This window comes from Mustela nivalis (assembly GCF_964662115.1).
Source record: "Mustela nivalis genome assembly, chromosome: 18".
Taxonomy (NCBI): Eukaryota; Metazoa; Chordata; class Mammalia; order Carnivora; family Mustelidae; genus Mustela; species Mustela nivalis.
The window spans coordinates 29570603-29584424 of NC_139037.1; the positions used below are offsets into that span (position 1 = coordinate 29570603).

The window sequence follows — 13822 nt, forward strand, 5'->3', positions numbered from 1 at the left end:
AACCGATAATAGCCTACTGCAGAGTATCTCAGGAGACAAAAAATGCAAATGAACTAAAACAATTCTCGCTCTGATGAGAGTAAACTCAGTGTGCACCTGCAGAGACACAACAGCAGCACTGCGGCAGCTTGAAGAAGAGCTTACGAGTAGTAGTTTGGACACTGGAGTTAAGACTGTGCCCTGGACTACTTACTTCCAATTTCGGTGTTTTAATTTATCCAGAAAATAGTTACAATTATGCCATTCTGATAAAGGTGTTAGGAGTGTTAAATGAGATAATGTATGTTAGTAAAATGCCTGGAACACAGTTAAGTCTCAATAAATGTTTAATATGATCACTGGTATCACTGGTAATTTAAAGTAAACCCCCTAAGGAAAAGGACTGGAAATTTTATACCTTTACAACCTACACTGGGTCTAACATAGTACTCTGTATATTGGAGATAATTTTCATTATTAAATGCAGAATGGAAAAATGGAAATGGCACTGTGTTCTATCGGGGGGAAAAAACAGTCATTATTTTTTTCTGCTTATTTTCCTTACCCTTGGACAGAACACATATTTACATAAGTGGGTAAAAACATATGCTTCATCATTATGGATTTGATAAACCACAGAAATAAAATATACCAAGATCTGTAAGGCATCACCTACAGGAATAAAAGCTCCTAAATCTTCCACATAACCTGGGTGCTCCTTAAGCCATTTTTCCAAATCCTTTCTCTTTGGCGCATCATCGCCTGCAAGTCTTGTCCCGTCTTTGAGGTTAATGACTGGAACTGGACTTTCCGTATCAGGAATTCCTTGAGGTTGAGTGTAGGACAGTGCTGGAGTCATCCCTGTAGAAATCTGTGAGGTGGTTAAGCCCAAAGTAACCTGGAGAGAAAAAACCAAGTGAAAATTTTATTTCTATGCTTTATCATTCGATTTTTTGTCCAGTAAAGAAAATATTTTTTTTTTTGTATTTAAAACCATTTACTTTCTTTTTTTTTTTAAATGAATGACTATCATTTTACTTCAAATCCTTTAACCTTGAAAAGACCACTGCCCTCCGCAAGTCCCCGTCAAAAAAAAAAAAGAAGAAAAAAAAAAAAGAAAGAAAGAAAAGAAAAAGAAAAATTTTTATCAAAAGGGTTTTGCCATATTACTAAAATAACATATTCATTACAATTCCGTTCTCAACGCATACATAAGAGTTGAATTCCACATTCTTTTTCTTACCCTAGTGACTTAGGCTAGGGGGTAAGAGAGACAAGTCTTATTTATGAACTAATTACAAATTTCTCCTTTTCCCACAAGAAAATATTTTTGAAGAGGAAAAAAGTAAGCTGTTTAAAATTCTGACAAATTTTCCAAGTTTAAGATTTTCACGAGTCTTGGTCAGTGCTAGATTCCTCTGAGATATAATCTAGAAGTAAACTCTAATTTCCTAATTAATATTTTTACTCTCTAAGACATTCACAAAATAGCAATATATATATTTACATACTTTGGACTCAAATTTTGGACTCAAAGATCAGTACTTTTTACTTACATGGTTAGGTGGTTTATTTCTGTTAAAAAAGAGGATGTCAACACCTTCTACATTCTTCCTTCTTCCCCGCCTTTTTTTGACGATAGGCTGGTTGTCTAATCTAACGCCATTGGCACCAAGGGTTGACTGAATGGAAGTACCTAATCAAATAAAAACATGTAAAATAGTGATCAAAATTTAGATCTTAAGTAAATTAAAAGTACTTACTTTCTAAATATATGAAAGTGTTATTTCTTATTTTACAGGTCCTAAGTCCAGCAATTTTTGGGCTAAAAACACCCCCATTCCTCATTTAAAACGATAAGTAACTTTTTGACTTGTCTCTTCAAATTTTTTACCCAGATATTCACACATCTTATCTTTCCCTTTTAGAGGAAGAAGCAAGTCTTTCTCATATAAAAAGACAAATCCTTCCTTTTTCTTTGAATCCATTAATTCCTACATTTTCTGAAAGCTTGTTTTTTCGGCTATCTTTACTTTCTGGTGCCAAGTTTGTTTTTTTTTTTTAAATTAATTAATTAATTTGACACAGACAGAGAGATCACAAGTAGGCAGAGAGGAAGGCAGAGAGAGAGAGAGAGAGAGAGAGAGAGAGAGAGAGAAGCAGGCTCCCTGCTGAGCTGAGAGCCCGAGGCGGGGCTCGATCCCAGGACCCTGGGATCATGACCCAAGCCAAAGGCAGAGGCGTTAACCCACTGAGCCACCCAGGTGCCCTGTGTGCCAAGATATTTTATTCTAGAGTCTTCTCCTCAAATTAAAAACATGGCCTAACTCAAACAAAAAATAAACCTCTTTCAGCCTTTTTATAACTTTCAAAACTTTCGAAAGGTTGGTCTTTGTTGTGCTCCTTTTCTTCATGACCAGTGCATTCTTCAATGTCCCATAGTCCATTCCCATGCCAGCCAACTTAAGGTATTTTAAGATCACCACTAACTTTTTAGTTGCCAAGTCAAATTGACCTTTATCATTCCTCATTTCCGTAGATTCAATGAAAATGCATCTAAGAGGTATGAATGATACTCTGATGGTTCAAAGATGGGTTAAACGCAGTTCCTGTTCTCAAGAAGTACGTAATCTACAACTCTCTTATTAAAAGAAAATATTGGGGTGCCTGGCTGGCACAGCTGGTTATGCTCTGACTCTTGGTTTTGGCTTGGGCTGTGATCTCAGGGTCTTGAGATTGGGTCCCCCAAGTAAGACTGCTTAGCATGGAGTCTGCTTAAGACAATCTCTCCCTCTCCCCCTCTTGTGTTCCCTCTCTCGCTGTTTTTCTCTCTCTGTCAAATAAACAAATAAATAAATAAAATCTTTAAAATAAACAAACAAATCTTGGGGCACCTGGGTAGCTCAGTGGGTTAGAGACTCTGCCTTCAACTTGGGTTATGATCCCAGGGTCCTGAGATCGGGCCCCACACTGGGCTCTCTGCTCAGCAGGGAGCCTGCTTCCTCCTCTCTCTCTGCCTGCCTCTCTGCCCACTTGTGGTCTCTGTCTGTCAAATAAATAAATAAATAAAATCTTTAGAAAAAATAAAATAAAATAAATCTTAAGAAAAAAGAAATTAAGGATGAAATTTTTTTTTTCTTTAAAACATGTCACAGCTTATAGTGAGAAATGCATTTGGAGGGGCGCCTGGGTGGCTCAGTGGTTTGGGCTGCTGCCTTTGGCTCGGGTCATGATCTCAGGGTCCTGGGATCGAGCCCCGCATCGGGCTCCCTGCTCCGCAGGAAGCCTGCTTCCCTCTCTCTCTCTCTCTGCCTGCCTCTCTGCCTACTTGTGATCTCCGTCTTTCAAATAAATAAATAAAATCTTTAAAAAAAAAAAAAAAAAAAAAAAAAAAAAAAAAAGAAATGCATTTGGAATCATTCAAGAATTTTAATTTTTTTATTTTTTAGACAAATTTGATTGTCACTCCCTTTATTTTATATTATTTTATTAAAGATTCTATTTACTTACTTGACAGAGACAGAGACATTGAGAGCAGAAACACAAGTAGGGGAAGTAGGGGAGGGAGAAGCAGGCCTCCTGCAGAGCAGGGAGCCTGATGCGTGGCTTGAGCCCAGGGCCCTGGGTTCATGAGCTGAGCCAAAGGCAGATGCTTAATGCTGAGCCAACCAGGCACCACAAAGGAGAATTTTTAGAGCAAGTCCAGTGTATCCCTGAATAAGAAGTAGCCTTTTGGCTGGTCATGTAACCTTATGAAGGCCACTTATATTCGCTACATCTCAGTTTCAAAATGGTACCTTAATTCATCTGGTAAGGAATAGCTAGTTACAATAATTAAAAACCATGTTTGCATATAAAAACACAATAGGAATGTCACATAACTTTTTAATTTTAGTAAAAAATTTTTCACTTTTTAAAAAAAATTATTAACATATAATGTATTATTTGTTTCAGGGGTACAGGTCTGTGATGCATCAGTCTTACACAATTCACAGTGCTCACCACAGCACATCCCCCTCCCTGGTGTCCATCACCCAGTCACCCTAAACTCTCAGCCCCCTCCCCTCCAGCAACCCTCAGTTTGCTTCCTGAGATTAAGAATCTCTTATGGTTTGTCTCCCTCTCTGGTTTTATCTTGTTTCATTTTTTTCCTCTCTTCCCCTATGATCCTCTGCCTAGGAATGTGACATGACTTCTTAAAAAAAAAGGAAAGTTTTCATTATCTACAAAGTGAATTTCATTATAACCAGATTTTATAAACATGATTTAAAAATACTTTCACTGTAGTACCTTTTAGCTATAATAATAAACCAACTTTCCCAAAGTATCATTTTTAAAAGTATCATTATATTTTATAAGACGTTCTCATGGTTTCTTATTCTAATATGAATGAGATGGCTTTCATCAGCCCCTTTCCTGCATGACCTCCCCACCCCTAATTCTTGTCCCAGCTCAGTTTTCATGTTGTCTATAATGTGGATTCACCTTTTCTAAGCAGGCTCTGCTTTCATACAAAAATCTCTCTCCAGTAGGAATTTACACACTAGCTAGGTCAGTCTTATCCCAAAGCCACACTATTAAGCTTGGGTCCACGCTGGTCCCCGCCCTTCTCCCCCTTCTCCCATGAACGTCACTTTCCACGATCTGACCTTCCTCTTACAGATCCTGTTCGCTTCTACCTCTTCCAGAGGACTTCGCCTAAGTTTCTACACAGCAGTGACTTCCCTCTTCTCTAGTACTTTTTTTTTTTTTTAAAGATTTATTTATTTATTTGACAAACAGAGATCACAAGTAGGCAGAGAGGCAGGCAGAGAGAGAGGAGGAAGCAAGCCCCCCGCTGAACAGAGAGCCCAATGCAGGGACTTGATCCCAGGACCCTGGGATCGTGATCTGAGCTGAAGGCAGAGGCTTCAACCCACTGAGCCACCCAGGCGCCCCTTCTCTAGTACTTTTTAACTATAATGTGCTGTGTAGCAAAACATATTATCTTGTTTTTTAAAAATATCTTGGCTAATATTTTAACATTTAGGTCTTGGTCTACCAAGTAACTGAAAGGTAGACCATGTCTTACTTACTTTCTACTTTCCCTTTATTGCTATTCCAGTGTTACATAAAAAAGTACTTACTATAATTCTCTTTGGAAAGAACAATTATATACATACCACAATGTACATTTATAAACGTACTCTATTTGGCCAGTTAGGTACTATCGTAATGTCTTTTATTTTCTTTCTTAAAAAAAAAAAATCCAGCTACTGGGACACCTGGGTGGCTTAGTCTGTTAAGCATCTGACTCTTGGTTTTGACTCCGGTCATAATCCCAGGGTCCTGGGGATAGAGCCCTCTGCTGGGCTCCCTGCTCAGCGGAGAACTTCCTTTTCTCTCTCCCCACCTCTCATGCTCTTTCTCGCTCTCTCTCTCAAATAAATTCTTAAAACAACAACAACAACAACAACAATAACAACAACAAAACAAAAAACAAACAACCCAGCTACCTTGACTTATTTCTAAGAGTGATTTTTAGAAACATTATTCGTTTATTTTAAGCTAGAATCCAAAATGGAAAATTTAACCTATCTATTCTATAAAGCTTGTATTATACTTATCTTAGATGTAATTATAACAATACTAAAAATAGCTTCTTTTCGCTGAATGCCTACTAGGTGCCGTACACTGAGCTAGGTTTAACAAATGTTTTCTTAAATCTTCAAAAACAAAACAAAAATATAGAGTATTATTAAGCCTATTTTATAAATGAGATCAGAAACATTAAGTTTTACTAGCCCAATGTCATAGCTGGTAAATGACAGAATTCAGCCCCAGGCTGTGTGGCGGCTCTACCATCTTCTTCTGTTCACTTTTCTAGGTAGTTTTTGGAATGGGTTCTTTAGTTTTGTCCTACTGTAATTTAATGCTATTTTACTCTTCCCTTCATTACATGAAAACTTGTATCTTTACTTGAAACTTACAGATACAATTCAGAGGGTACCCACCTAAACGTAAAAAGGGTTTCGGCTTTGGGACATTAGTAACTATAATAGTAGCATTTATTCAGTATCTAATTCTAAAACTGTGAGGTTTTGGATTTTAACATCGGTTAAATTTTAACATCGGTTTAGCATCTAATTAAGTGCCAGGCTCCGTAGTAGCCACTCTACATATATTATTTAACCCACCCAACAAGGCTACCTCTTCTCCTACCCCAATGCCTCATTTCATAGACAAGAAAAGGAAGGCAAAATATTATTAACAGATTTCCTAAGAGTTGTGTTGGAAGACAAATCTAGATTTCACATTTGCAATTATTAAGATGGATGAGCTGTAATGCTTAGATAATAACTCTATCTGGTTTTAATGTTTAAGGCTTTTAAATATTTTGATTTGCTGCAGACTGTGTTACAATAACTGCTAATACTATTAACGATGATGTTATTTACCCAAGGGTTACTTGAAGGTGAAGGCTGTACAACCTTCAGCTGCAATAGCAGTAAAATATTCAGATGACAGAAGTGTCAATCCCATTTATAATGGTGGTATCAGAGTATAAGCAGTGCTATTTCTTATTTTTTTAGAATTTTATTTACATTCAACTAATTAACATACAGTATATTAGTTTCAGCAGAGTTCAGTGATTCATCAATTGCATCTAATATCCAATGCTCATTGCCTCCTTAATGCCTATCACCCATTTACCCCATCCTCCTACACTCTCCTCTCTTATTTGATTTTAAGAATTTATTTATTTGAGTGGGAGAAGCAGGGAGCCCGATGTGGGGCTGGACCCCAGAGATCATGACCTGAGCCAAAGGCAGATGCTTAACCGATTGAGCTACCCAGGCACTTACCCCGCCCTTTTCTAAAAAAATCAGAGCTCCCCTAAATACAATACCGTCAAGGAAAACCACAGTTTGGGGAAGTTACGTTTCAGTGACAGAAGCAGGGCTGGGTCATATTTGAACTGCAAGCTACGCATCTTTCAAAGTCTAGTAACTGGAGAATTACAACGAATGGTTAATGAATCTGTAAGAGACCAAAGTAATGATGATGATACTAATTTATAATTTAATTATAATTTATAATTAAAAAGTCACGGTAGCAGCAATTGGGAATAGCTATCAATTTAACACTTATAATAAAGCATTATGTTCCCCAGTCCTAGGAATTCCACACACCGTGCACGTGCACAACAGGAGTTCTGAAATGTTTCCAAGTACTGCATGGCAACCAGATTTAGCAGAATACTGAAACAAACTATTTAGCTTTATGTATATGGAAGGTATAATGGAAATTCAAGTCATTAATGGACTTTAATCAACACCTTCCACTTTTTAAAGATTCAGCTGATCATGAGTAAAATTCTCAATTTTTTGATACCACATTTTATAAAAGGGACACAGACAAATTAAAGCACATTATACCAAGATCACATTATACCAAGATCAACAAAACAAGCTTCTTATTGATTCCTTAATGCCTACAGAGCACACAACTCATGGCTCCAATTTGGTATTTAATAAAAACTGTTGATTCAAAGTGTCAAAATGTTGGAAGAGAGACAGTCCCAATTTGGAAGGAGGAGATACAATCATGGCTTTCAAAATGTGAAGACTATCATGGAGACATGGGAATAGGCTGATTCTGCAATGCGTTTATAAAGACCGAATTTCGGTCATTAAGAAAAACCAACTGCAGGCAGAATTTGCTTCCAAGTAAGAAGGAATTTTGTGATGATCCGAGCTGCCCAGTAATAAAAAGGTCTGTTTTAGGTCAGCACAATCTTCCTGCAAATATTCCACGAGAATGAAGTATTATCTTTCAGGGATTAGTTGTAACAATTCCTGTATCCTGTAGATGACTGAACTACAATATCACTAAAGTCTTTCTAGAACTTCTCATTCTAACTTCCTCTACTAATCATCACTAATTTGTGATTTAGGTGTTTGCCTTTTACACTATTAGGTGTTTGCCTTTTACACTGACTATCTGCTTTCATGTTGAAATGCTGTCTGAACTTGTATCGATATAAAACGACTTGACAGTGTATTTCCAGTCAAGTATTTAGGACCCCAAAACAAAGTTGCACCCTGCTTTAAGATATTATATTAAAAGCCTCAACAGGTATTTATTAAGATCTAAAGATCTAAAATTAGATTATATACAGAAACAGAAATAAATAAAAGAGCATCTGGAAATGACAGCAGGAATATTTCATGCCTAGACAGTTATTGTCGTCACACTCACCTGATACTGGTGTGGATTTGGGGAAATTGGCGAGGCTGGTCTCCGACGCGCTCTGCAGTTCCCGGAGCCGAGTCAGATACTGCTGCTGTCCCAGAGCACCGTCTTCACTGTCCAGTGGTCTCTTCTGAGCAAGCCCTTGCTTCTGAAATGTCAACTTCAAACCACCTTCCTGTTAACAAACACCATTAGCGAGAAAGAAACAATTAAAAAACTCATTTTAGTTATTAAGAGAAATTTTTTTACTTAGAAAAAGTGAAATAAAAACACTGAAACATTATTTAACTTCTCTCCTTATTCAGAAACCAACTAAAAAAAAAAAACAACTCCTTTCTATAATGAATATTAAGTTTTCTACCTTAAAAGAAAAAAATCCAGGTACTATACACATTTGTCTGAGCAAAACAAAGCTGTTCATGTGATTACTACCTTATAACACGATCAGCTTCGGACATACATCTCTAAGTAACATTATTCAAATGACATTTCAGAGGATGTTACCCACATATTAGACAAGGAGTAATCCATTTAGCTTCAAAAATCATACTGAAAAATGAAATGTTACTGATAACAGGGCATGCTAAATGTTTAAAAGAGGAAATGCACTGACATACCATTTAAACATTATATAAAAGAACCATAACAATTAGAATTTGTCAGACTGTTTAAGAAAAGCATTCTTGATCGGCAGAAGGACTATGTTCAGAAGTATAGGTAGAGAAACATATTAAATGACGATCCTTCTAGTAGAATATTCAAGTTTAATAACCTGGATATCAAAAAGAAAACAATCCAAATACCAGAAAACAAGTATGTGAAGGAAGTAAGAGTGAGAGCAGGCAGCCACTTGCAGAAAAAGCATGCTGCACACGTAATCGCAATCGGGTCCTAGGGCAATAAAAATAAACATACGTCTTTGATTTTCACTGTAAACTCCTTTTCTCGTACATGCTTCTTCACCTTTGACATCTGTGTTGACTGATCGTGTTCTTCTTTAACACCGGCACCTGGCGGAGTGGGTACACTGGGTTCACTGTATTCTGTAGCTGCGCCAGGACTGTCCAGCAGTTTTGTGGTATAGAAAGAAGCCACTGTGTTGGCATCATAACTTCTTCTAGCTGAAGGCCACTTCCCTTTCAGCACTGTTTGACAAATACTGTCCAGCCGGTTGATCATCACGCGGTCCTGGAAGAGCATGTCACATGAGAGTGTGATTTTAACAATCAGGCCAGACCCTTGGAGACAAAATGGCTCAGGGCCTTGATGGATTTAACCCTGGTACAACATATGTGCATTTGGTATGTATACATATTTGCATACATTTGCATATCACAATTCTGTAAGAATTCAAGTATAAATTTCTACCGGAGTTCAAAAATGTTTATGATATAGTCTTCTGTTATTTTTATAACTATACAATACAGGTTCCTTGTAAAAATTCAAACGACTCAGAACTAGATGAGAGTAGTTCTCCTAAAGGTAAGTACTCTTGTTCTAGCTAGTCACATACTGAAAGAATTGTATGAATCCAGCCTGAACTTCTACCACTGAAAGCCTACATACCTAAGTGAACTTTTTTCCCAAGTCACCAATGACTATGATAAATTTCTTCGAGGAGACTCAGCTCAAAGCACCTATTTCATAACTTGTACATGAACCTAAGTGTTCATTATCTCGTATTCGAAACACTCTAAGGTTAGGTTGAGAAACATACACATTCAAGTACACCTATTTACTTGATGACAGCAGTTGATACTTTTGATGCTAATACCAAAATGTGGCCCTCTGTTTTATGGCACCCTATCTTTCCATATGAGAAGAGTTATTTCCCATTAAAGCAACAAGAAAAATACTCAACAAACAACCTCTTCCAGCAGGACAGTATTCATTTACCTTCGGCCAATATGAAGCTGCTAGCATGTATCCCCCTTGTAAGATGTAAGCGGATTCTGGCGTCCCATTGTTCATCTGGAAACTATCCTGGGTCTCGTCCTGGGTAGTGCTCAGTGACGCGACACTCTCCTCATCATAGGCTTTCACGTGAGGGGTACCTTCTGCTAAGAACAATTATAACTGTTTCAAAAAGACTGCATAAAACAAGTTTATATATACTTTTCAAAACTTATGTAAATATTCAGATATATTTAAAGAGAAAAAAGAAGTCAAAACAAACGGTTGAAAAAAAAAAGGAAAAAATTAACCTAAAATATAATTAAGTATTCATTGTTTAAATCACCTAAAATACAATTAAGTATTCATTGTTTAAAAAATTAGCACACAAGCAAAATAAGGGCATTAAGGAGCTTGACGGGAAAAGGTTAACAAAACATCCTTTCTGCAGGAAAATGTGACCTTCAGTAAACTCTGTAGGTCTGCTTGCTGGAGAGAGAGAAACTCCTGACTGATCAATTGCATTTGGACTGGGGACCATTTAAATACCTGATGGGTGTACTAACGTTCTCTAAGGAGGGGATTCCTACGATGGGGCATATCCTTGTGGCCACCCTGAGACTTACGTCTCTAGAGTTGTCACAAGGGACTCTGGCTCCTGCACCCCCAAGTGTCAACTCTTCCCTGCACATGAACTGTGGGCTGTGGCACGCACACTCAGGAGAGGGCCACCTGACACAACCCTGGGGGCGAGCTGTAGTTCTATGCCATACTGCTCTGAGTAGAGAGCTGCCAAACGGTGCCTAGGATACTCTTGCTGGTCTGACTGCTTAACTTAAAAATCCTGGTGGTGGTTAGAGAACATAATCCCGATTCATTCAGTGATCAACTTGTTCAGAAAAAAATGTAACGCTAAATTCAAGGTAATGACAAAGAACTAAGATTAGTGTGTAAAATGCCTAATTTCTGTTTGACTAACCCATTTTGCAATGCCTTGAACACTGAAGAGGGAGTGTGTACCAGTCATGCTAGTTTCCTTCTCACTCGTGCTTCTCTAGGCAAAGCCGGACATGTAACATTGCAGTCAACAATTTTAAACAAGCTTAAGTTATCTGAACCAAATGCTTTTCATTTTCACTTGAAATGTCTTAAAATAGCAAAAGCACTTTATGCATATACCTCGCTTTTGGACTTCTTCTTCTTCACTGTCACTTTCTTCTGATGAAGATGAGGAGGAGGATGATGAGGAAGAGGATGAGGATGAGGATGAAGACGATGCTGAAGAACAAGAGGAGGATGAGGAAGAACTAGAGCCTGATCGAGAGTGGGAGCAAGAGGAGGAGGAAGACGAGGAAGAAGATGATCTGGAAGAACAGGATGATCTCTCAGAATCAGAGTCAGACTCAGAACTAGATTCGGATCCTCTTTTGTGGACTCGCTGTTTCTTAGAAGCTGGGTTTGGAGTGAGGGGTTCTGTTCTGGCTGCAACCATGCGTCTGTCTGTTTCACCTTTTCCACCAGATTTCTGGTCTCCAGTGGCCTGCGGTAAAACACCGTTCTTTGGACTTACAGGCTCAGACTTTATTAGTGTCCTGGTTTCCTCAGAAGACATAGATTCTTCTTCAGAAGACTGAGGCTCCTCTTTAAGATTTTCACTTTTAACTTTCATATCCTCTAGAATAATACCTTTAGCATCTAGGAGCCTAGGTAGAGAGGTAAGAGGAGAAGCAGAAAGTGCTACTTGATATTGCTGTAAAAGTGGGGTAGAAGTCCTTGAATGAGCCATCTTACTTTGACTGTAGTTCCTTTGAGCTGCCATAAAGGAGAGTTCAGGATCACGAAGAATGTGATAGTCTGTTCGGCTCACCCCGTGTTTAGCAGCTCCAATGAGCAAGTCCCTATCGTGAGGGCCACATTCCCACCAGACTGGTAAGTCTGGATTTGGATGGCAAAGCTTCAAGCGTTCAAACAGTTGCGGGTGCCGGAGGGCCTGTTCCCGTACTTTCCTTAGAAGTTCAATACGGTACAAAGTCCTAGAAGCACGTTCTTCTGTGATTGGCTGGATAAAAATATTTGGATCCACCAATTCTATGTTAAAATGAGAACAAAAGCATTAACCTCAAAAACACTTTGCTGTGGAGTTAGAACAAATAATGCAACTTCTAAAATGTACCTCTACTCAGTATCATTGTGTAGTTTCCAGAATTTCTTTTTAATATTTTTAAATGAGGAAAAATAGAAATTTTAAAAAGTGCCAAAATCCATACATATGATATGTAACACTGGATCTTCTGAAAGTAAGTAAAACATAATATTTTTTAGAAGTATGTGAATATAAGAATTTAAGAAATCCCCTAGGAGCTGTCTTTACTAATCTGTGTCTTGATCAAAGAGAAAAACACTTACCTGAACTCATTTATAAATACAAATGACAACTGTTAAATCCTACCCCACAAACAAACTGAAGTCCACGTATCCCTAGCTGCCCCAAGTAACTCAGTGCATTAGAACTCACAGTAACACCAAAGGCTTTCTTAAAATTTGAGGGAAATGCAGGAACATCGTCAAATGCTATGTGAAGTAATGGCTTGAGCTGGTTCAGTTTCAACATTAGATCTTGTGCTCTTCCTTCTGATGGGGTTATATCTTTGCGGGTGGAAATACTGGCAGTTTAGAAATATTCAAGAAAAGATAAGGGTTTGTTGAAATAATGCAGGGGTCACTGAAAGGAGCTCTTACAATTTGAGCATCAAAATAATGAGAGTACTGGGTTATAACCTGTAGGACAAAATAAATATCTGAGTCCATTCTGATATGAGTAAGTAATTGAACAGCAGATGAAACGGAAGCAACAGTCCTTGCTTGCAGCAGAATTCCACAGTAAAAACTGTTATTATACACAAGGACCTACTCATGGATACTTAAGTCAATGGGTGAAAAATCTGAGGAGAAACAGGATTTGTGTGGTCTCAAAGTATCTCAAGATATCTTTTAACTGCGGGGGAAAAGGTAGTGATTTTACACCGGAGAAACGGCAAAAACTATTGTAACCAAGCGATCGAGGGCAACCCCATCAGTGTTGGACATTCTGACATTCTGAACCCATGGTGCTTTCTGAGAAGGACACATCACTTCTGTGTTGCAACCACATGAAAACATAAGACAAATCCAAACTGGGGGATTTGTGGCAAAATAACTGATCAGTATTTTTCTAAGGTATCAGAGCCATGAAAGACAAGAAAAATTGAGGATCTCTTTTAGACTACAGGAGGCTAAGGAAGAAGACCAACCAAACAGAATGTGGGATCCTGGAACAAAAAAGGACATCAGTGGACAAACTGTAAGATCTGACCAGTTTTACAGTTTAGGTAATGCCATTGTACTAATGTTAATTTCCTGGTCTGATAATGATACTATAATTAGTCACACGAGAGGCAAGGTTAGAGATACACGGAAACTTCTTAAGGTTTTTGCAACTTTTCTGAAAGTCTAAAAGTAGTTCAAAATAAAAAGTTAAAAAAAAAAAGACGTAACGGAACAGGAAACAACAGTGGGAGTATCCATTCTATCTCCAAGGTTTGAGAGATGTATGGTGCCTGTAGGTGTACACATCTCATTGGTAAGTAAGTGTGGTTATTTAAGAAAGTAGTATTTTTTTCTTCAATTTATATTATGTTTTCAAACAATCACTAGACTGTTGGACATAAATACTTAT

The 13822-nt window shown here is 37.9% G+C and overlaps 1 protein-coding gene across 18 annotated transcripts in view; it reads right to left on the minus strand.

The window, feature by feature from the left end:
• CHD9 (chromodomain helicase DNA binding protein 9) overlaps window positions 1–13822 on the minus strand; it is a 221324-nt gene that overhangs the window by 10026 nt on the left and 197476 nt on the right. For 9 of the 18 annotated variants that reach the window (XM_082712153.1, XM_082712156.1, XM_082712160.1 and 6 more), the window contains 6 exons: window positions 11287–12195; window positions 10111–10274; window positions 9130–9402; window positions 8221–8389; window positions 1536–1675; window positions 656–877 (listed from right to left, as the gene is read on the minus strand). In XM_082712153.1, coding sequence (XP_082568279.1) covers window positions 656–877; window positions 1536–1675; window positions 8221–8389; window positions 9130–9402; window positions 10111–10274; window positions 11287–12195 — 1877 coding nt within the window. The remainder of the gene's footprint in view (window positions 1–655; window positions 878–1535; window positions 1676–8220; window positions 8390–9129; window positions 9403–10110; window positions 10275–11286; window positions 12196–13822) is intronic. The other 9 variants (XM_082712144.1, XM_082712159.1, XM_082712148.1 and 6 more) reach the window with 3 other exon arrangements.